General features: G+C 43.9%; 1 protein-coding gene across 2 annotated transcripts in view; it reads left to right on the top strand.

Annotated features, from left to right (window-relative positions):
• Nucleotides 1-241: 241 nt before the first annotated feature.
• The window catches only part of LOC148027972 (uncharacterized), a 63,092-nt gene continuing 41,043 nt past the window's right edge, over nucleotides 242-22,290 (top strand). The window contains exons 1-2 of one of the 2 annotated variants that reach the window (XM_087689666.1): nucleotides 242-524; nucleotides 630-703. In XM_087689666.1, the coding sequence (XP_087545792.1) occupies nucleotides 479-524; nucleotides 630-703 (120 nt within the window). In that variant the 5' untranslated portion in view covers nucleotides 242-478. The remainder of the gene's footprint in view (nucleotides 525-629; nucleotides 704-22,290) is intronic. The other variant, XM_087689667.1, reaches the window with a different exon arrangement.

The raw sequence follows: 22,290 nt of genomic DNA, 5'->3' as shown, positions 1-22,290 counted from the left end.
GGAAACCAAAATATAACGTGTTGAGAAGTGACCCAGTGTGAAAAGATTAAGATTTTTAAGGGTTTTTTATCATTTGGAAAAACATAAAACCTGGGTTTCAATATTACTTTCGGACTCAATTGTTCGAATAATTGTGCTTTAGAAAACGCAGGCCATTGTGATTTTTTGGCTTGTGCGTTTTTCTTTTGGTATGCGAGCGTGAAAAGATCATTAAATCCGGGTTTCAATATGACTTTGGGACTCAATTGCTCGAATAATTGTGCTTTAGAAAACGCAGGCCGTTGTGATTTTTGGCTTGTGCGTTGTTGTTCTTTTGGTATGCGAGCGACCTAAGTCACAGTTCGAATGGAGTGCCGAAGTCGCGAGTAAGAAGAAGAAGAAAAAAGAAGACGACCACGATCATTACAGGCAATCAATAGGAGTTCGGGCGCAGGCCGGGCAGAGCCGCTCTTAGGCCGCGGCAGCGGCGGCGGCAGCCATGGACCTCTCCGACCTGGAATCGCGTGTCCACGAGCATCGCATATGTACGTTACGTTAACCTTTCATTCCATCATCAAGTGCTGCCGCTTCCCTCTTTGCAGTGTGTTAAGATCCTCGCACACTCACCCTCGTTTCCCTTTGATGGCCAGTTTTTGACAAGCTCGTGGAGCTCGTACCTGCCAAGTTCTACATAGCCAAAGAGGAGCAGGAGAATACTGCCTCGGTTAGTCCTGGTCCCTGCTTTCTGCCAGTTATTTCGATGGTTTGTCTTTTCTTGTTGAAGTATGAGATTCTGGAAGTGGTTCCTAGTTAATTGCCCAGAGCTTGGTAATCTTTGTGTAGCCACTGCAAGGTCCAACATGGTGCAGCGGGTCAGGTGCAGGGGTCTATGCCTGTTGAGCCACTGATATTAAGGTTGCACTAATTACAAATTACAGTGAGTTAATCCCCAATCGTTGCTCCTTAAACAGCCCAGAAAGCATTAGTTGTTAATTACCAAAAATAAATGGCGTTATTTCTAGCAGTAGGGCAAATGCACCATAAATCCTTTAGAAATAAAATCAGTTCTTTAGTGTATCTCTCACTCCAGCCTTCAGCCATCAGCGTTCTGCCCACACCCCATCCAGAGCTCTTGTTGGTCCATCTCAGCCTTCTGCTCGTCTTGAGGACATTGCCATCAATGGAGAGTCCTTCCCATCCAGCAAACATTTGTGTCTTTACTGGAAGAATCTGCTCTAATGTTGCTCAGCCTGTCACTGCTGCCTGCTTCTGATCAACCTGTCACATGCATGCAACCCATCACCAGCCAGCTCCCTGTTCTGTAGCGAGTCTTCAGTGGCACATCACTGCTGTCTGTCCTTTGTGAACCTTTTTCGGCCGTCTTCATCCCCCCACCTGCAGCATGTCATCAAATTTGGAATCTATCATCACCATGACTATTGCCACGCAATCATTGCATCTTGGGGGCTAGCCAGTCTTTGAGATTTAACTCCAATCTCCCTTACTATACAATGCCTCCCATTGGGAAAAGTGAATAACAAGGTCTAAACGAATTTGTTCCTTGGTTTGTCCTTGGATGACAAATTTTGCTCCAAATTCAATGTTGTCTGGTTGGCCTTTTAAAATTTCTCTGAAATGCCCAAATTTTAGTACTAAGATTTTAAGTTCTAGGCCCCAGTTTTTAAGGAATCTACTTGGGGTGGTTGATAAACCCCAAGTTCTACTGTAAATTAGGGTTAGTAGTAGAAATTCTTCCATTGCAACCTCCTGTCAATATGACTAAGTGACCAAAGAGACAGTAGGGTTTGTGGGGAAAAACATAGTGTGTATGACAAACACTGAGAGAGAAAGTAAACACAGAAGATGATGAAAGATGAATTATGCTGATGAAGTGAATCTGATACAAGGGTGCTGTAGCACAAAGGAAGCCCTGGAGTGTAGGAAGATTGCTGAAGAAGCCTCTGAGTTTGCAAACGCAAGATGAGGAGGTGTTGCCTGGAGCAGGGAGACTACCGTTGAAGGATGAGGAGCCTTTGAATTTGCAAATGCAGGGATGAAGAGTGGTACCTACGAGCAGGGAGACAACCGATGGAGCCTCCATCTGCAAATGCAAGCCTGATGAGGTGACGCCGGAGTGACGTCAGAAGGTTGGGAAGCAGCCAGGAACCAAATGCAAGGTGCAATTGCCTCTGATGAAGGTGAGGCTTGTTGGAGAGAGACGCCAGATGGTGAGGAATCTCCCTAGTAGCTAAACGCAAGAAGGTGGAGCCATTAGAAGGGTGGATGCTTACGCCAGGAGAGTGTGGACTCCAAATGCAAGGTGTAGAAGCACAGAAGATGCTGTCGCCAACAATGGAGGATGGACGCCAGTTGAAGAGAAGCACACTGCCACTATAAACGCAACCAATTGGAGATGAAGGCTGGCACCAGGAGAGTGTGGAGATGGTGGTAGGAGAGGAGAGAGAGATGATAGAAGAGAGTTTCAGAAGATTTATGAAGAGAGAGTGGGAGTGACTATAAACGCAGCCAATTGGAGATGAAGGCTGGCACCAGGAGAGCGTGGAGATGGTGGTAAGAGAGGAGAGATAGCGATGATAGAAGAGAGAGTTTCAGAAGATTTATGAAGAGAGAGTGGGAGTGATGGATTGAAGGATCATCTGTAAGGAATGAATGAGAGAGTGATCTATAAATAGGCATAGTTAGTCTAGGGTGGCATCCCTTTTTGGGGTTGTAAACCCTAAATGCAAAACGTAGAAACACAAAAATACAGTTTGTTGGTGAAGGGTTTCTCAACATTTGCTAGGATTGAATTTGGTTGAGATCTCTTGAGGGAAGTTGTGAATTGGCCAAGAGAATAGAGAGGAAGTTGAAGAGGGAGAAAATTCAGAGTTTCATTGTCAAAATTGGTTGACTAGCTATAAATGCTTGATAAGCAGCAACATAAGCTACCCAAGGGCTCAAGGAGCTATTTACTAGTTGTTGAGATTGCTTCTAAAATTCTCGCATGGTCTCTAGAGGTTGAAAAATGAAGTCCCTAGCAGAAAATTGGTGTTTGGCAACAAAAATTGGTCCTTAAAACAACAATCACCAACAGCCAAATGCCCCTTCTCAACAGCTCATGATGGAAAATCAGTCCCCCTCTCTTTTTTTTTTTCATGAAGATAATTGAATTAAGTAGTAAATATTTACATGAGACCATCAAGTCAACATTCTCTCTCTATCTCTTACATTCTATTACATCAGACCATCAGGTCAGCATACTCAATCTCTCTCATACTGTCTTTGTAGAAATTTACAAGATGCGAGCAAACTCTCAGAACGACCTATTACATAACCAATTCTAATAAATCAGGCAGAAAGAACAACTGGAGTAGAGCAAACAATTGGCAGCCATGAAGCAACAGACTGGAAGGACGAGGTCAGCTGACATCATAGAAGTGATTTGCCATAACACCAATCCACGCACATGGGCCACATGCCCATGGATGCCCGATGCCGAATCAAAAATAAAGGCATTACGAGTACGCCATATGTGCCCTAGGGCTGTCCATCTAAGAAAATGGAATAGGCAGGAACAATCTGAAGACAAAGAGGGCATAGAGGACATATTTCCCATAATCCACGAACGAATTGGTATGCAGTGCTGGGTCATTGAGAACCACACACGGAAAATGAAATTCCAGATCTGTTGCGCAACAGGGCAAGAGACAAAGAGGTGAGGCAATGTCTCATCGCATGTAGTACAAAAAACACTGCGCCCTGCAGAGATCTTTCGGGCACGGAGCACTTCTTCCGCTGGAAGACCCCCAATGAGCAGCCTCCACATGAACACTTTACCTTGATACGGAACCTTAGACTTCCAAAGCTGGATAAATCTATCCCGCCACTTCTTTTTGCTATCCCTGAGATGCCAAAACTTATTAACCTTCCCCGTGATCCATCTTTTAGCTTCCACCATCTGATGGTATATCTGATTCACTAACCTTTTTTGAAAGTCATCAGGAAGCACAAACTTCCAGTCATGCCATGGATGCAATGGCTGTAATGCAGGCAAAGGAGAGAACCTCTAAAGACAGTCTTGTATTGATAACCAAATGTCCCTGTATCCATGAGGCACTCTAAAGTACCGACGAATATGCCTAAAAGAATAAAGGCGGGGCTGCCCAGGAATAACCCCATCACAGACTGTCTTCACCATCCGATTAAACTTATCTCTCTGCAAATCTTTGTGCGGCCAATCCAACAACCTCGAGGAAGCCAGTATGTCTCCTTGCAGTGAATTTTCCTCCTTGCGAATGTCCAGAGGATGCCAGACAGGAAAATGAAGCATCTCTTGCCAGGAAGCAATTAAATGAGAAAGGAGAAAATACAGGGAGACCTTTATGGGCCTCGTAGAATTAAGCGCATGCCACCAGAAAGCATGAATAACCGTGCTTCCATGAGAGATGCCAATCTTTTCTATGAAGAATTTGGCAATATCTGACCAAGGATGACACTGAATACATAGACTCTGCAAAAGGGACAGCCTCAAAGTGGCCATATGCAAATTAACATCCAACAAAGCTGCACCCCCGATCCTTTCCGAAGTAGTGACATGTTGCCCAGGAGATCCATCCTTTCTTTTTCCACAGCATAAATCTGATAGGCTGGACCAAATCCAAAAGGGACTTCTTAGTCCAAGGCAGCAATGGTAGAAAGAATGAAATCATACTGATCATAATGCATTGAGCCACTTTTAGCCTTAACATGAAGAGGCCAACTCCGAGATTTCTAGTACATGAACCTGTCATGAATTCGGGATGCCATCCAATCCAACAAAGCACGGGGAGCAATCTCCACACCGATAGGATATCCCAGGTGTCTAGTTATATTGCCCCTTGGGATCACAATTCCATTCCATCCCAAGGCATGCAGATCATTCTCCGTATAGGAGAGGAGGGTGGATTTCTGAGTATTAATGTGAAGGCCCGATGCCAATGCAAAAAGGTTCGAAGCCACCATTGCCCGATTGACATTAATAGGATCCGCCTTGAGGAACATAAAAGAATCATCTACCAAAGATTGGCCCACCAATTGATCACCGCTAGGAAGAGATAACCCAACTATCTCACCTTGAGCTGCGAACTTATTCAATAATGAGAGCATTGGGTGAGTTACCAAAGCAAACAGCAAGGGGCTGAGTGGACATCATTGCGGAAGAGATCGAGATAAGGCGATTTCCTCCGTAATCCCTCCATTAAGAGCAATATGGGCCACAACTCCCTGATTGATGGTATCAACTAGAGAAATCATACGGGGGCCAAAACCCATCGTAGACATTAATTGCCGCAAAAATGACCAACTAACATGATCAAATGCCTTCTCAATATCCAACTGAAGCATAACAACCGGCTGGCTAGAAGCTTTGGCATAATTGATTCCCAGCTGGACATTCAAAATGTTGTGCATTATATTCTGACCTTTAATGAAACCGTATTGACGTGGATGAATGAGGTGCGGAAATACTTTTTGCAATCTGTTGGCAATAATCTTGGAGAAGATTTTATATAACGATCCCATAATTGAAATGGGTCTCCATTGTTTCAAAGAGGTCGGAGAGGGAACTTTGGGCAACAACCTTATGATTGCAATCTTCCAATCTGAAGGCATCATACTCGAGTTTCACACCTGCTGACACAATCGAGTTAATGGGTCCTTAAGCAGTTGCACATTGGCTGAAAACAGCTCATTAGGAAGCCCATCCCAACGTGGACTTTTCCTTTGAGGCAAGTGAGACAGCACTTCTTTCACTTCCTCTTCAGAAATATCGGCCTCCATTAAATCCACCCATTTTGGTTTGACCTGATTACTAACCAGGTCACAAATTTATGTTCGAGCAGAGAGAACATGTGAAAGGATCTCTTGCGGACCCAACAAGACCCTATAAAAGTCAACAGTCATCCGAATAATGTAGGTAGGATTAGTCACCATATCACCTTGCCTCTCTCCTCCCCCGCCCCCCCCCCCCCCCCCCCGCCCCCCCCCGCCCCCAACCCTTTGCATGGGAAGTTTTGCCAAGTGGTAGCCCTCTTTATCCAATTTTCAGCCCAATTAAATTAATTTTTGAAATTTTAATTCTAAAAGTTAATTTAATGATTAATTCTTTTTAATTAATTGTGCTAGCCAATAGTTAAATTGTCCAGCAATCGTGACCATTTATTAGCCCTTGGACAGTTCATGGATCAAGTCTTGCACCACAATAATTTGCATGATTTTTGTTTGGAACATAAGCGTGCTTATTAGCTTGGTTAATCTTTTTCCCCAAGCACTTAGTTGGTGTCAAGACATTTCCTAAATAGATTGGCCTCATTGCTTCAAGGCGAGGATCAAGAGAAAAATTTGGTTCCTAGCTAAACCAGTAGACATTCATGGAATATACCTTCATAGAGTGAAAATTTCCAAATAATACTTGTCTAATGTATGATCAAGTCGTCAAAGGCCAAAGAACTCATTCATTTTATTCAAAAGAGGGTAGAAGGTATGTTTCTCTTTGAGTAGAGTTTTGCCAAGTGGTAGCCCTCTTTATCCAATTTTCAGCCCAATTAAATTAATTTTTGAAATTTTAATTCTAAAAGTTAATTTAATGATTAATTCTTTTTAATTAATTGTGCTAGCCAATAGTTAAATTGTCCAGCAATTGTGACCATTTATTAGCCCTTGGACAGTTCATGGATCAAGTCTTGCACCACAATAATTTGCATGATTTTTGTTTGGAACATAAGCGTGCTTATTAGCTTGGTTAATCTTTTTCCCCAAGCACTTAGTTGGTGTCAAGACATTTCCTAAATAGATTGGCCTCATTGCTTCAAGGCGAGGATCAAGAGAAGAATTTGGTTCCTAGCTAAACCAGTAGACATTCATGGAATATACCTTCATAGAGTGAAAATTTCCAAATAATACTTGTCTAATGTATGATCAAGTCGTCAAAGGCCAAAGAACTGATTCATTTTATTCAAAAGAGGGTAGAAGGTATGTTTCTCTTTGAGTAGCTTTTATGCTATCCCAAGTCCTCAATTTTGCATTATCATGACACCACTGTTTCCACCACAATTTGGTTGCACAAGTGAGTCCTAAATGTGCTACCATGGACCTATTTGTTACATTAGTCCCAGCGAGAGAGAAATAACCATCCATAATCTCAACTTAAACTTCTGCATCTACCTCAATTTGGGATGTCCTTGCGAGTGAAATTCAACAATTTAATCTACTTTGAGAATGAGTTTCTTCCCTTGAAGGTTAATACGGTATCATCTTAATGTCCGTGAGGTTAAAAACTTATCTTAGATTTGTGAGACAATGCCTAATGGAGATCAACATTTGATTACTATCCACAAACATTCTAATTTTGAATCTCTAGATTCACTTTACCAACTCATTTCTACTTAGTCCATCCTTACCCTTTCTTGATTTTAGAAGTCTACTCAACTTCAATTTTCATCCAAGCCTTCTTGGAAATGACATGGATTAAATTTTCACTGAGTAATTTGAATGAACATTCTTTCATAAAATTATTCTTTTAATCTGCTAATGAATCATACAAACAAGACACTTGTTAACTTCGCACTTTAATGCTGTGCGTGACATGCTCGTCCCTAGCTCGGCTAGAGGAAGCAATCTTTAGTTGTTGTTTGAATGCTTCTCCACGAGCAACATTATTTGGAGCCCATAGGATAAATAGACTTAGTCAATTGGGTGATTTTTGAGTCTATCTTGCCAAAATGGCAAGGCAATAACCCAAAAAAGATCAAACTTGAGGGTATTGAACTTGTAAGGTCATCCTAAAAATATCCATCTAACATCTGTCCTAAAGAGACCACTTGGTAGCCTCTCTCTAAGAATGAGAGAACCCAACAATGCACTTGGTCCAAGGAGAGTGGAATGAGGGAGAGTGATGCGTCAACCCTTCGGCCATAGCACAACTACACTCCATTCTCCTAAAATAATAGTAGTTTGTGTTTTATCTTGCCATGTAGGTAGTCACAATTATTTAACTCCAATCCTAAACAATAATGTGGAAAGGTACCCTGATAATTAGGATTGCCTGTCCATAGGTTGGGGCCGTTTGAACCTTCGTGTTGAGCTAAAATGCATTGCAAACTAATTAGCTTTTTAAAACAGCCCTAGAACATGTAAAGTATGTCACGAGTATGTGAAATTTTAAGATGCTTTAATCTTTTCAATAACATTTGATTAAGTTACTAATCAAATGTGTAAGGTTGTTTAGCATAAGTGATGCACATGGCAATTATTTCATGGTATCAAGCCAAGGACCTCGAGGTTCCAATGGGTGTCAATGACAAAAGTTGTGTTAAGTTATGCCAACTAGGTTTTGGTAGTTAGTTGGTGTTAGTTTTGACCTTAGAACAGTGGTTTGGCCAATAACTGTTAGTGGCAACACTAGGGACTAGTATGAAGAGGTATAAAGGATAGAAGCTGAGATATTAGCTGTTCTTCGGTCCTTGAAATCCAAACATTGGACTTTCAGACATTTTCATAAGAAACCGAGTTCTATGGCCTAAGTGGCCACGCCCCATCCTAGGGGTGTTGTAATTATCTTTACCTTGTGATAATATATATCTCGCATTACAAAAAAACACTAGGGACTAGCATTAATTAATTAATAAATCTGGTCTAAGGGTCAATAGAGGCTGGGGATCACTCTAAGTTGCAAATGGCCTAGTCAATTTAATTATGGACGGGAACATTAATTTTGGACAGGGTCAAAAGGATTGAAATTAATTTTTAAGATTATTTAATTTTGAAAGTTAAATAAAATAAATGACTGGATAATTTTGAAAAATGGGTTTAGAAGGCTGCCACTTGGCAAATGCCCATGCAAACTCAGAAAACGTTTTTGGGGGTTGGGTCTTAGCCATTTAATCAATTTTCAACTTGAGAGAGAGAGAGAGAGAGAGAGAGAGAGAGAGAGAGAGAGAGGGGGGGGGGGAGTAGGGAGTTGTTGGTCCATTTTTTGATCAGAGAATAGCAATTTGCTGCAGAAGATAACCATTTGGGGGGGTCTCAGCCAAGTATAGCAGGGAGACACCTTCTAGGGGCTGGCAATAGCATTGTTGATTAGATGACAAGATTTTGGAGGTGTCTGGTAGTGGGTGATTGCATTAAATGCAGGCTGGAACAAGTAGCAGGCAGATTTTCTGATTTTCTTGTGAAGAAAATCAGATTTCTCTCTCATATTGACTCTCTCTCACCTTCTCCAACCCATTCTCAAGAGATTTCGGCATTTCTTAGGCAATTTTGAGCAAATCTCAACCAAATTTGGTGGACAATAGAGGAAGCTTTGTTGTAAACCCTAAATTTTTGTAGAAATTAAGGTTTTGCAGCTACCTTAGGACGCGTGTCAATAGGAGAAGGCATCACACATTGAAGTCAACCCTTGAAATTTGTGTAATTTTCAGGGAATTCAGATGCCAGGCCTTCCATTGTAAATTTGGGGCAGCTTTTGCTAGTTGGGATCCAATTATAGCAAGTCCTGGGTGAAAATCAAGGGGCAAATGGCCCAAGTTGTTTGTTGATTATTGGACCAGCAAGGGGCTTTTGGATTAGCAAAGGAGATTGTGGAATCTCATCTTATACTCAATCCATTAGTAGTTAAAGTTAAAGAAATACCGAAAGGGGGGCCAGTTTTGAGGCCAACTGGGTGTCTATTGTCCAAGATTGATTAGGTGATGTGTGTATTTTAGTTTATGGTCATTTATTAATTATTGTAATTAAGTGCTTGATTAGGTTTTACCACCCTATTTGAGTAGGAAGGCTGATTTCTAATTACCAAAAGTTTCATTAAATGGTGCGCGGTCGTAGAGAGTTTTGTGTCTCATAAGCATAACCCTAATTTGGGAGGATCCTTCCATATCTAGAAATAGACAAGTTGCCTATTGTTCAGCCCATCCTTTTGCGTAGGTTTGTCACTCTTTGTGTAGATTTCAGCCATTAGCCACCTTTCATTTGCTGTTTAGCCATCACTAATTGCAGCCTATCACCATATTCAACTTCTTGTTGCCCCAAGCGGCCTGTTTTCAGCCATCACCCTGCTGTTACGTATTAAGCGTGCGTTTTTAGCATTCAGTGCTAAGTGAAGTTGCTACCATCTCTCCCACTAGGTGACTGCTATAGTACTTGTGTTTTCTTTGTCCAGCAAGTCGCTTACATCAACATACACCTTTCTTGCTATTGCTTGACAGTCCTCTATCTTGGGTGATTAGTTCTTAGCTTGTTCAGGTGGAACACTGTTGTGTTTACTAGATTTCAGCCTCTAGATTGCTGTGTTTTGGTGACTAACATGCTGCCCTTCCACATTTAACTCTCTCTTAGCTCCGAGTGGTGGTCACAACACTCGGGATCCATATTTGGTGGATATCACTCTCTGATATCATTCATTGCTCTACCCTTGAGTATTCTGTACATTCTTCTATTCATCTATAATATTGATTCATTTACTTTCCTAGATTGCTGTGTTTTTGTGACTAACTCGGTGTCCTTCCACATTTAACTCTCTCTTAGCTCCGATTGTCACAACACTTAGGATCCATCTTTTGTGGATATCACTCTCTGATATCATTCATTGCTCTACCCTTGAGTATTTTGTACACTCTTCCATTCATCTATAATATTGATTCATTTACTTCAGAGTTCTTGTTTTGAGTTTTGCGTCTAGTGTTTGCGTTTATTGGATTGTTGTTTGAGTTATTGTGTTTTAGTTGTGGTTGTACATTTAGTGTTTTCTTTACGCTAACCCTAGCATATCTTCTCATGGTATCAGATCCGATTCTCTTTTCAAGAGAGTATCCTATGGTATTGTGGAGGCCTGGTTTTGTGTGAGATACATGGACGACATGTAACCAATTCACAATGTCTCAGACTTCTTCTTCTTGGGATCCCATGGTGTCTTTTTAGGCATCTCCATCGCTGGAGGCCTTGAGGAGGCATTATAGACTCCATGAGAAAGATGATGCTTCACCTTCACCTTCCCATTTTTCTCATTTTTTGAGCTTCATGATAGATGAGGAGTTTGAAAAATTGATGTGCATCAAGTATGATCCCAACTACATATCTTCTACAAGCTTTTCTACTATATCCGAACCGATTGGTGAGGTTGGCTATCTCTTCGATGAAGGAGGACATATAACATTTGGGACGACTGCTGAACCATCTTGTTCGTCTTAGCCAGACCTAGTGTGAAACTAACCTTCCTTCTCGGATAGGGTGGTAAATAGCCTAATTAAGTACTAATTACAGCAAGCATAGAATTCACATAAACATTTTACTACTTTTATCTTACACATTGGACATACGTGGTTGGTCCCAAAACTTAGTGTGCCTTGTGGTATTTCTTTATCTTATATTACAAATGGAAGTAGTACAACTAAGATCCTTTGATCTCCTTTGCTAATGCAAGCGCATCTTGCTATCAAATTGACCAGCAAGCTTGCAAATCAATTTGCCCCTTAGTTTGCTTGGGGATTGGCCTTCACCCTACTCCTTGAAAGACAAATTCGGCCCCAAATTTAATATTGGATGGCTAGCCTCTTAAATCCCCATGAAATTCCTCAATTTTAGCTTTTGGAATTCAAGTCCTAGGCCCTCAATTCTGAGCACATATCTCAAGGAGAATGTTAAAACTCTAATTTTCGCTATAAATTAGGGTTTATAATAGAGATTGATTAAAATCTCTTTCTCGGATGGTTCAAACTGTTGGAAAATGTTGATAACTTGAGAGATGGCTCGAGAATGAGAGAGAATGCTGTAGAGAGAGAAATCTCAGAGTTTCATGGCGAGAAAAAAGTTAAAAAGCCACTATTGCCCTGTTCAAACAGCCATGGAAGTTGTCACCTACATCTTAGGAGCACCAAAAAGACTGCTGCCCCCTCTTGTATGCTGTCATTTGCACGAGGAGGGCCTTGGGCAAGCTACTCTTGGAGGGCTCCAAACTATTGTCACATGTTGTAGGATTGATCCTTGGTAGTTGCAAATTACATTAGCAACCTCTCCTTGCTCTCCAACAGCCTCCTTCTCTCTCACAGTGGTTGGAATAGACTTCCATTAGCCCCTCAAAACGTTTCTCATACTTGCATAGATAAGCTTTGTCAAGTGGCAGCCTTTTAATCCCCTAAAGATGTTCATGACTCCTTGAAAATTGAAGCAAAGACATTTGTGGTTTGTAAATTGTGTTAGTATTGGATAGATAATATCTTGTGATACTCTATCTCATGGGTAGCCACTCCCATGTTAAAATAAGGATTGGACAAATCGTACCTAACTACCCTGCCAGTAACTACTAGTAACTACTGAATATCAACATCAACGAATAATCATGATATCATCATATGCATGTGTAATGCCATTGGTAACTAGTAATTGGCAATTGTAATGCTAAATTGATTTCTAAGGCATCATGACTCTTATCTTCAAACTCCATGAGTCATCACTCATTCAGATTCTGAGGATCCGTGCACCATCTTCTCATCTAACTCAGAGAATCCTAATAAAAAAAATGATAAAGCAATCTCAATCTTAACCTCAACCTCAGCCTCAGACTTTGGCCCAGACTCTCCTTCTCTATGCACGAGTCCCATGGACTAGTGTCGATGGCTCCTCATAGAGCATAGAGTAAATATCTTGCTGGTCCTATGGTATCTCTGAGATGTCACACACCTTCTCTATATCAATTTTGTCAACATTCACTTATAAAGGTGAACGAGACGAAGATATAAGAGAAGTTTCAACGTGTTTAATGTTTACTTATATTATAATTTACAATCTAACTTCCAAAAAGTGAGAAGGTTAAAAAGTTAAATTACAGATAATACAATTCATTATCTATGAAGGCTTAGGCGATAGATCGGTTCTCTCAAGAAGCTGAAGATTGCAATGGCAAAACATTAAACTCTCCAATTGGGCTATTGTGAGCTTTTTTCTCTTTTTGGGGTAGAAGAGGACCCATGTGCTCTAGTTTCTCTTGGTATGCTTTGAACTATAATCTTGTGAGAGGACATGGATGACAATGCATTTCTATTTAAATTTAAGAGATTGAGGTTACATAATTACTAATAGGCAAGCCTCAAAATCAACATTAAGTAGACCATAGATTATAGAACCTAGGTTGCATAATGCATTAGATTATGAAAACATAAAAGTCGCGACTCATATTAAAATAAGAGTACAATTATTGTATTTCTCCCACCAAGAGACATATTGATGTTGTGTCTCTCGTAATCTATTCGTGGATTGGCCAAAATGAAAAGAATGATTGTAAAATGCAGCAAATCATTCTCTACTTTTCTCATCATATCTAGATCATCCCCTGTGAAGCATCTCACGTACTCCATGAAGCTCTCCTCCAAGTCCTCGCAAGTGTATTGCTCCTCATTGCACCAAAGGGGATGCAATATATGTGTAATAGCATGGATTGATTTATGGAATTGATTCCATCGTGCATTTCATACTATATGAATCTCATCAATTCTTGAGAGTAATGGATAATGGATCATAGATAAAATAAGTTAGAATAATAATCAATGAGTCATTAACACTAAACAATCATTCATATTACATATGTAAAAGTTAAATAGTAACTTACTTGTCTTAGGACAAAAAGCTATTGTGAAGCAAGGTCTCGTTAATTTGTCAATTTTATCCATATACTTGTATAGGAGACTCAAAGTATTGCCCTTCATATCAATGATGCGCGAGACAGTGTAAATAGAAGTGAGACTCTTCACTAATATCTTGGATTGGAATTATTCGTGAAAAATGATCTTTTTTTTTTTTCAAATCTTAACATGCTTGTTGTTATAAAAATGTCATTTACCCAAGATATTTACCCAGTATTTTCAATGAGCAAGTCAAAGCAATGGAATACACATGGAGTCCATACTATGCTAGGGAACTTATCCTCAAGTCCATGGATATACAATTGCTTTCATTATTTGTCACCACTTGCACTATATTTTGGACTCCTATATCTATATGACTTGTCGCATGTGCTCCAAAATGAAAGCTCAAATGATGGTATGACTTGAGGCAAAGGCATCAATGGCATTAATGAACAGGGTGCCTTTGCATAAAGACATCAAAACATTATATACAGCCCTTTGATACATATTTGACCATCCTTTACATAAAATCGTTCATCCATATTTCACCCATATCTCCTTCAAGGGTTCCATTGAGTCTCTTTGGATATTTTTTTCTTTTGAAGCTCCCATGTGCATAATGCATCTGTTGTAGAGGGGCCTTTCCACTCACATGCTATGTAGCTGACTACCTTTGTCTTATCTGTGAAGGCATTCTTGGCCGTTGCAACAGGAGTGGTAGTCCTCAGAGATGGGTAGTGTGAAAAAGTGTAATGGGGGTAAGATGGGGGAGTGGACTGCACTTGGGAATGGGCCCTAGAGTGTCCACCAAGCATGCGGGTAGTGTGCAAGGTGGATCCATAGGTAGGGATGGGTTGAGGAGGCATGGGCATAGTAGCTGTATGAGTAGCCCATGGTGGAGGTAGTTGTTAGAGATCAGATCATGTCAGCAGGGCAGGCCTGGTGCAGTCAGACTGCACAGTGGCAGTCCGACTTGCAGCAGCCAGTCGGCTGCAGCCGCCTGGCTATTTCTGGCGCCCTCTTTTCCCCTGTTTCTCGGCTATTTATACCCGACATTCTCAGCAGTCTAGTACACTTCTCTGCTCGCAGATTACAGACCGGTGACGCGTAGATTCTGTCTCTGTTCACAGATTTCAGACAGCAGATAGTGCAGACTGCAGCGGACTTCGAGGTGGACAGCAGGTTGCATCGTCGAGGTGGAGACACGCAGTCCAGCGCACTGTGCCCGTGTATATATCTGCATATCTTTGTATTCAGCATTCTTTATATAGCAGATCTTCATCGTCCACTGTCTCTCTCTCTCTCTCTCTCTCTGCGTTCTCTCTCTCTCAGTCCTACGCTTCCGCACCGCTGCACTCTGATATGGTATCAGAGCAGTGCTTGAGGACTGACTGAGCGCAGAATCAATCTGAAGAGGAGTTTCCATCGCGACACAAATTTGCGTTTTTTGCGTTTAAGGGCAGACAGGAGGGCTGCGCCTTGGAACAAGGCTGAAACGAGTGTGGGCGCACAGGAAGGTTGCATCGTCGAGGTGGAGACACGCAGTCCAGCGCACTGTGCCCGTGTATATATCTGCATATCTTTGTATTCAGCATTCTTTATATAGCAGATCTTCATCGTCCACTGTCTCTCTCTCTCTCTTCTCTCTCTGCGTTCTCTCTCTCTCAGTCCTACGCTTCCGCACCGCTGCACTCTGATATGGTATCAGAGCAGTGCTTGAGGACTGACTGAGCGCAGAATCAATCTGAAGAGGAGTTTCCATCGCGACACAAATTTGCGTTTTTTGCGTTTAAGGGCAGACAGGAGGGCTGCGCCTTGGAACAAGGCTGAAACGAGTGTGGGCGCACAGGAAAGGAGTACAGGTGGTGGATTTGCTACTGTTTGACATGGAGGAAGTTTGAGTTTTCAGCCTACAAGTGCAGGTTTTACTTTTTCATCGCCTCCGACGGGTGAAGAAGCTTCAGGACGCGGAAGAGCCTTAGCAGGCTGAGTTTTCCCAGTCAGAGGAGGCTGCTTTTGCGTTTGTGAAGGCATTGCAGGCGAAGATGTCTACAGAGATGGACTTGGAGTTTCAGGCGATTATGGACCGGAAGGTGCCTATCTTACCGGCTCTTCCTACAGATCAGAAGCTCGACGGCGACAACTATCGCATTTGGCGCGTCATGATGTTGGCCATCCTTGAGTCCTATGATTTGGCGGAGTTGGTACAGGAGGAGATTGACCGGCCCTCGGTAAGAGATGAGTCCAAACTCTGTTCCGATGCTCATGCGGAGTTGGCCAAGGCCCAGTCTCATTGGGACAAACTGAATGCCAGGATTCGAATCCTTTCTCTTTCTATCATGCACTACAGCCGTGATCGCTCACATCGAGCACTTGACGGTGGCTCGGGAGATATGGTTGGAGCTTGATCAGATGTACAATCGGATGACCCTAATGAAGAGGGTTTCTTTGGAGGTATAGATGCGGACCTTGTCCGTAAATAAGTCTTCTTCGCTACGGGAACACATTAACAAGCTAAGGCAGCTACAGATGCAGGTTCAGAATGCGGGGAAGCCGATTTCCTCCGAAGACATGGCGATCACACTATTGTCCGAGTTGCCGCCACGATTCGGTACATTTTACTTTGCCCTTATTGCTTCGGGGTGAGAGTCTACTCTTCGGTGGGAAGAGTTGGTTCCTATGGTTTTGGACCAAGAGGAACAGTTAAAAGGACAGAATGCTTCCAAGTTGGAGGCGCTGACAGGTCAAGCCTCTCAGAAGAAGGGGAAGGACCAAAAGAAGAAGAAGGGGGATAACAAGTTCAAGAAGGACAAGGAGAAGGACAAGGACACAGACTCCACATGCCATATTTATGGAAAGACTGGCCATTGGAAGAAGGATTGCCCTGACAAAGACACGAAGGACACCAAGAAGAAGGACACCAAGGATTTTGGAGCAGTGGCTGCACCCTCATCAGCTGTATTTCTTCATCTAGCTGTCATTGAGGACGCTTCGCCGAATGCTTCTGATGCTGCAATGACGGCTCCCCAGGCTCGAGAGTGGATTGTTGATAGTGGTGCCTCACGGCACATGACTCCTTCATCAGATGGTGTTGCCCAGCTGCGACCCTCGCGTGGGCAGATTCTCATTGGAGACAGCTCTTCAGTTTCTGTTGCAGGTCGGGGTAAGATGCAGCTTATTCCGGATGGACGAGGTGGTACCCATACCTCACAGGTTTTGCATGTACCAGGATTAGGGTATCATCTCCTTTCAGTTCATAAGATTTGCTCCCTTGGTCTTTTGGTGGAGTTTGACAGTACTACGGTGCGAGTCCTTGATCGTGGATCGAGGAAGGTTCTCTCATCCGGATATGAGGAGAACGGCATTTACAAACTGAAGTCTTCCACCGCCCTCTCTACTCTTCTTCTTACCTCACAGTCACAGTCAGAATTATGGCATGCTCGGTTTGGTCACCTGAACTATGACCATCTTCGGAGGGCGTCACGTGGACAGCTTGTTCGAGGGTTGCCGGATATAATGGTGAGCCAGCAACCATGTGTCTCCTGCATTCGGGGGAAGCAGCATAGGGATGCCATTCCCCACACAGCTTCGCGGCGGTCTACTTCACCGATGGAGCTAGTATCTACGGATCTATGTGGCCCTATGAGGAATGAGTCCTTGCGTGGGAGCTCGTACTTCATGCTGATCGTGGATGACTATAGCAGGATGACATGGACCTACTTTTTGGCATTAAAGTCAGAAGCTTTCTCGCACTTCAAGGATTGGCTTCTCTTTGAGGAGAACCGATCAGGCCGGAAGTTGAAGACCTTGCGATCCGACAAGGGAGGTGAATTTGTGTCTAATGAGTTTGCTCGGTTTTGTGCAGATAGAGGAATTCACCAGGAGTTTGCCAATACCAATACTCCTCAAGAAAATGGTATTCTTGAACGGAAGAACCGCAGTGTGATCGAGATGGTGCGCACCATGATGGAGCACTGACAGACCCCTCAGGTTCTGTGGGCCGAGGCTGTGGCTACTGCAGTCCACATCCTTAATCGATCCCCTACTTCGGCCGTGGAAGGGATGACCCCATTTGAGGCTTATTTTGGGACGAAGCCAGATGTTTCTTACTTTCGGGTCTTTGGGTGTGAGGCCTATGTTCACATTCCCAAGGCTCACCGTGATAAATTTGAAGCAACTTCCCGAAAACAGGTATTTGTTGGCTACAGCTCCCAGTCCCAAGGCTACCGACAGTATGATCCCGTCAAACGGGATGTGCACACTAGCCGTGATGTGCGGTTTGTGGAGGTTCCGGCTACTTCAACGGGTGAGGAGCATCCCGTTCTTGGAGATCCAGGGGAGAGTTGGGCTCCTTCTATAGTTCCACTGGAGCCCGTGCCTTTTGATTATGATTCTGTTTCTAACACAGAGTCTATAGTTCCACCGGACACCTCTGAGGAGTTACCATCGTTGGATATTCTAGAGTCTTCTGCTGATGGAGAACGACGAGGGGAGGTTCGGCCTCCTCCTCGCTGGGCCCGTGACACACTCCGTGATTCAGGGATCGAGGGGGTTCCTGAGGAGTGGGGACCGCAGGATGGTCCGCGGCGGTCACGGAGGCACCAGGCACATTCTACGGAGCTTGTTTGCTCCAACTATTGTTTGATGACCCGTGTTATGCAGGATCGAGAGCCCACCTCCGTGAAGGAGGCTTTACAGTCCGCCCCATGGAAGAAAGCTATGGAAGCTGAGTTGGAGGCTATTGAGAGGAATGGCACTTGGTCACTCGTGCCTCGCCCCCCGAAGAAGAAGGTGATTGGAGTCAAGTGGGTCTTCAAGACCAAATACCTCAGTGATGGTACTTTGGATAAGCACAAGGCTCGCCTTGTTGCTAAAGGTTTTGCACAGCGCCCAGGTATTGACTGCCATGATACTTTTGCCCCCACAGCTCGTATGGCGACCATTAGAGCTGTTCTTGCTTTGGCTGGCCATAGGAGATGGCCTGTTTATCAGTTGGATGTGAAGTCGGCCTTCCTCAATGGTGATTTGAAGGAGGAGATTTATGTTGAGCAGCCTCCTGGCTTTGGTTCTTCCGATGAAAGTCTACAGGTTGAAGAAGGCCTTGTATGGCCTCAAGCAGGCCCCGCGTGCATGGAACGAGAAGATTGATTCGTTCCTCCAGTCTCAGTTGGAATATTGGCGGTCCAAGGCTGATCCGCAGCTGTATGTTCACACTTCCGAGGATGGTTGTGTGCTGTTTGTATAATATGTTGATGATTTGATTGTCACAGGTGATGATGCACAGCAGGTCCAGGAGACGAAGTCAGCTTTACATCGGACGTTCGAGATGACGGACTTGGGTCTACTCCATTTCTTTTTGGGCCATGAGATTTATCAGTCTCAGAGGGGGATCTTTATCTCTCAACAGAGATATGTATAGGAGCTCTTGATGTCTTTTGAGATGGAGGATTGTTGGGCCCTCTCTACTCCTATGGATCCGAACTGGAAGGCCACTTCCCATTCAGCTTCTCCTTTGGCGGATGTGTCCCGCTATCGACAATTGATTGGATCCTTGATTTGGCTTCTCAACACTAGGGTTGATCTATGTTTTGCTGTTGGGCTCTTGGCAGGGTTCATGAGTGAATCTAAGACGGTGCATTGGCAGGCTGCTCAGAGGATACTTCGGTATCTGAGGGGGACGTCTGATTTAGGGATTCATTACCCCGCAGGGACAGATGGGTCAGATCTTGTACTTGCAGGTTGGAGCGACTCGGATTGGGCTGGTGACGTGCACCACAGGCGGTCTACTACAGGTTACTGTTTTACTTTGGGTGCAGGTGTTATTTCATGGAGTAGCAAGAAGCAGCCCACGGTAGCCCTTTCGTCTACTGAGGCAGAGTATCGGGCCGCGTCTTCCACCACATGCGAGGTTGTGTGGCTTCGGAGATTATTGGAGGAGCTTGGGTGTCCCCAGACTCGTCCTACATTGCTGCGATGTGACAATGAGAGTTGCATTGCCTTGGCAAGGAATCCTGTTTTTCATGCCCGGACGAAGCACATTGAGATCCAGTACCACTTTATCCGAGAAAAGCTTCTGGATGAGACCATCACTGTGGAGTATTGCAAGACGGTGGACAATCTTGCGGATTTGTTTACGAAGGCGCTTCCTCAGGCTCTTCTTCGGCGACATTCCAGATCCCTCAGGCTTCTGCCCTGCCCAGGCTCTGAGAGGGGGTGTTAGAGATCAGATCATGTCAGTAGGGCAGGCCTGGTGCAGTCGGATTGCATGCAGTCGGACTGCACAGTCGACCTGCAGCAGCCAGTCGGCTGCATTTAATGCAGCCGCCTGGCTATTTCTGGCGCCCTCTTTTCCCCCGTTTCTCGGCTATTTATACCCGACATTCTCAGCAGTCTGGTACACTTCTTTGCTCGCAGATTACAGACCGGTGACGCGCAGATTCTGTCTCTGTTCACAGATTTCAGACAGCAGACAGTGCAGACTGCAGCGGACTTCGAGGTGGACAGCAGGTTGGATCGTCGAGGTGGAGACACGCAGTCCAGCGCACTGCGCCCGTGTATATATCTGCATATCTTTGTATTCAGCATTCTTTATACAGCAGATCTTCATCGTCTACTGTCTCTTTCTCTCCCTTCTCTCTCTGCGTTCTCTCTCTCTCAGTCCTACGCTTCCGCACCACTGCACTCTGACAGTAGTATGGGAACACGTGGAGCAGAAGATGAAAATCCTTGTATAGGTGTAACCCAAGGTAAGTGGGATGACGCACCATAAGCCGAGGATGAAACTATTGTGCGTCTGAGTGGTCATGTGAGAGGTGAATTTGGGCATAGTGAGGGGGATGCCCATCACAGTCATCCTAGGTGCTATTGGTGTGCTCATTTGCAGAAAGGTGAGAGGCCTTGTGTTAAAGGGTGGCATTTTCCCTAACGAAGTATCATGGTGCAAAGAGGTAGAGGATGGAGTAGAGAAAGAGAAGGTGCTAGGAGCGGAGATAGAAGATCCTACCCCTAGTGTGTGTGAAGCGGATGTGGAGTAAAATCCGAGATTTTGAAAGGATGAAGAGAGATGATCAAGGGTGTAGGTAGAAGAGGGTTGGATGGGAGGGAAGTGAGAAGTGTGTGGTGTGTTATATGCTCAAATGAAACAGAAGCTGTAGATGTACTTGAATTCCGTCTACTTCGTGAGCCCCCTCTATTAAAGTTCACATATGTAAAACCATCCGGATCCTGCACCTCAAAAGAAGAAACAGGCGAGGGTTTTGATTCGTTCAACTCAAAAGGGTTGTACGAACTTGACACTGAACTTGGCTGAAATGATGAAGATGGATCACCAGACGCTCTAAATGCCATATGTCCTCAATGATCGAAGAGGTGGCCAGCCTCACCAACCAGTCCGAATGTGGTAGCAAAGCTTGTAGGAGGGGTGTAAACATTACCGTACTTGTTGCGATAACACTTCTCAAAGTCCTTTGTCATGTTAGTGAAATTTGGAATAGGAGTAGAAAAAGAAGGTGAAGGTGAAAGTGGAGTGTCGCCCTCCTCACCGAGTCGAAAATGCTGTCTCAGGGTCTCCAGTGATGGAGAAGCCTGATAGGATATCATAGGAATTGGAGAAGGTATTTGGGACATTGTGATTCGGTTACGAGTCGTATTGTGTGCCTCACACAAAGACTAGCTCTCCACAATATCCGCAGGATACTCTTTACAAGAGCACTGGCTCTGATACCATGTGAAGAAAACTACTAGGGTTTGCACTGAGGAAACACAGAGTGTACGATCATGACAGAAACACAAAGAGATGGACACAGACACAGAAAACAAAACTCAAACCCTAAACGCAAAACTCAAAACTCAAACGCAGAAACAGAAGAAGGGAAAGAAGAACACAACTTTGAAGTGAATGAATACTGCAAATGAATGTAAGAGTGTACAGATGCTCAAGGGTAGAGCAGTGTGTCGGAGAGTGACGTCCACCGGAGACGGATCCCAAGTCTGTGACCACCACTCGGAGTGTATAGTCTGCAAGATGATGATGCTAGAAGGGCTTGGAGCATCAAACGCAAGTAGGAGAAGCTGTGGAGATGGAAGGTGGCCCCTAGACGAGTGAAAATGCAAACTGTGGATGTTGCCTAGATGAGCAGGAGCACCAACACTTGTCGCCTAGAGGAAGAGACACCAAACACAAGCAGCTAGAGTTGATGAAGATGCTGGCGATGGCTGCAAGATGCCAAACACAGCTTGGAGGAAGGCGCCAGGGCACTACAAGGGCTGATGGAGAGGTGGCAGCAGTCTTGAAGGCTGGACAGCCACATAGAGGTAGATTGATGGCTGAAATCTGCACTCAAGGGTGTGAAACTTGCACAGATGGGAATGAGGCTGAATGGGGGCAGCCTGTCTATTTATAGATGTTGAAGGGTGCCCCAAAGAATTAGGGTTTTTGGGGGACTATTGAAACTCTCTCGGATTGCTCCCCTTTTTAGGGTTTTTCATTAATTAAATGTGTTTTGGGGCTGTTTTAAGAATGTTAATCAGCTGAAAAGCGTGTTTTAGCTCAACAGATCTATGGTGACCAAAAGCTGTTCAAATTCAAAGCTTGGACTCTTTACATCAAGGATCAAGGCATCTTGACGGTAGGAGACACAATGGCTGAAGATCAACATGTTAA

Source organism: Lygodium microphyllum, chromosome 12, assembly GCF_053477565.2.
Source record: "Lygodium microphyllum isolate KBCC chromosome 12, Lygodium_microphyllum_v1.1.10, whole genome shotgun sequence".
In the NCBI taxonomy this organism is placed as follows: Eukaryota; Viridiplantae; Streptophyta; class Polypodiopsida; order Schizaeales; family Lygodiaceae; genus Lygodium; species Lygodium microphyllum.
The sequence above is the reverse complement of the archived record's forward strand: the minus strand, read 5'-3'. Positions and strand labels throughout refer to the sequence as shown.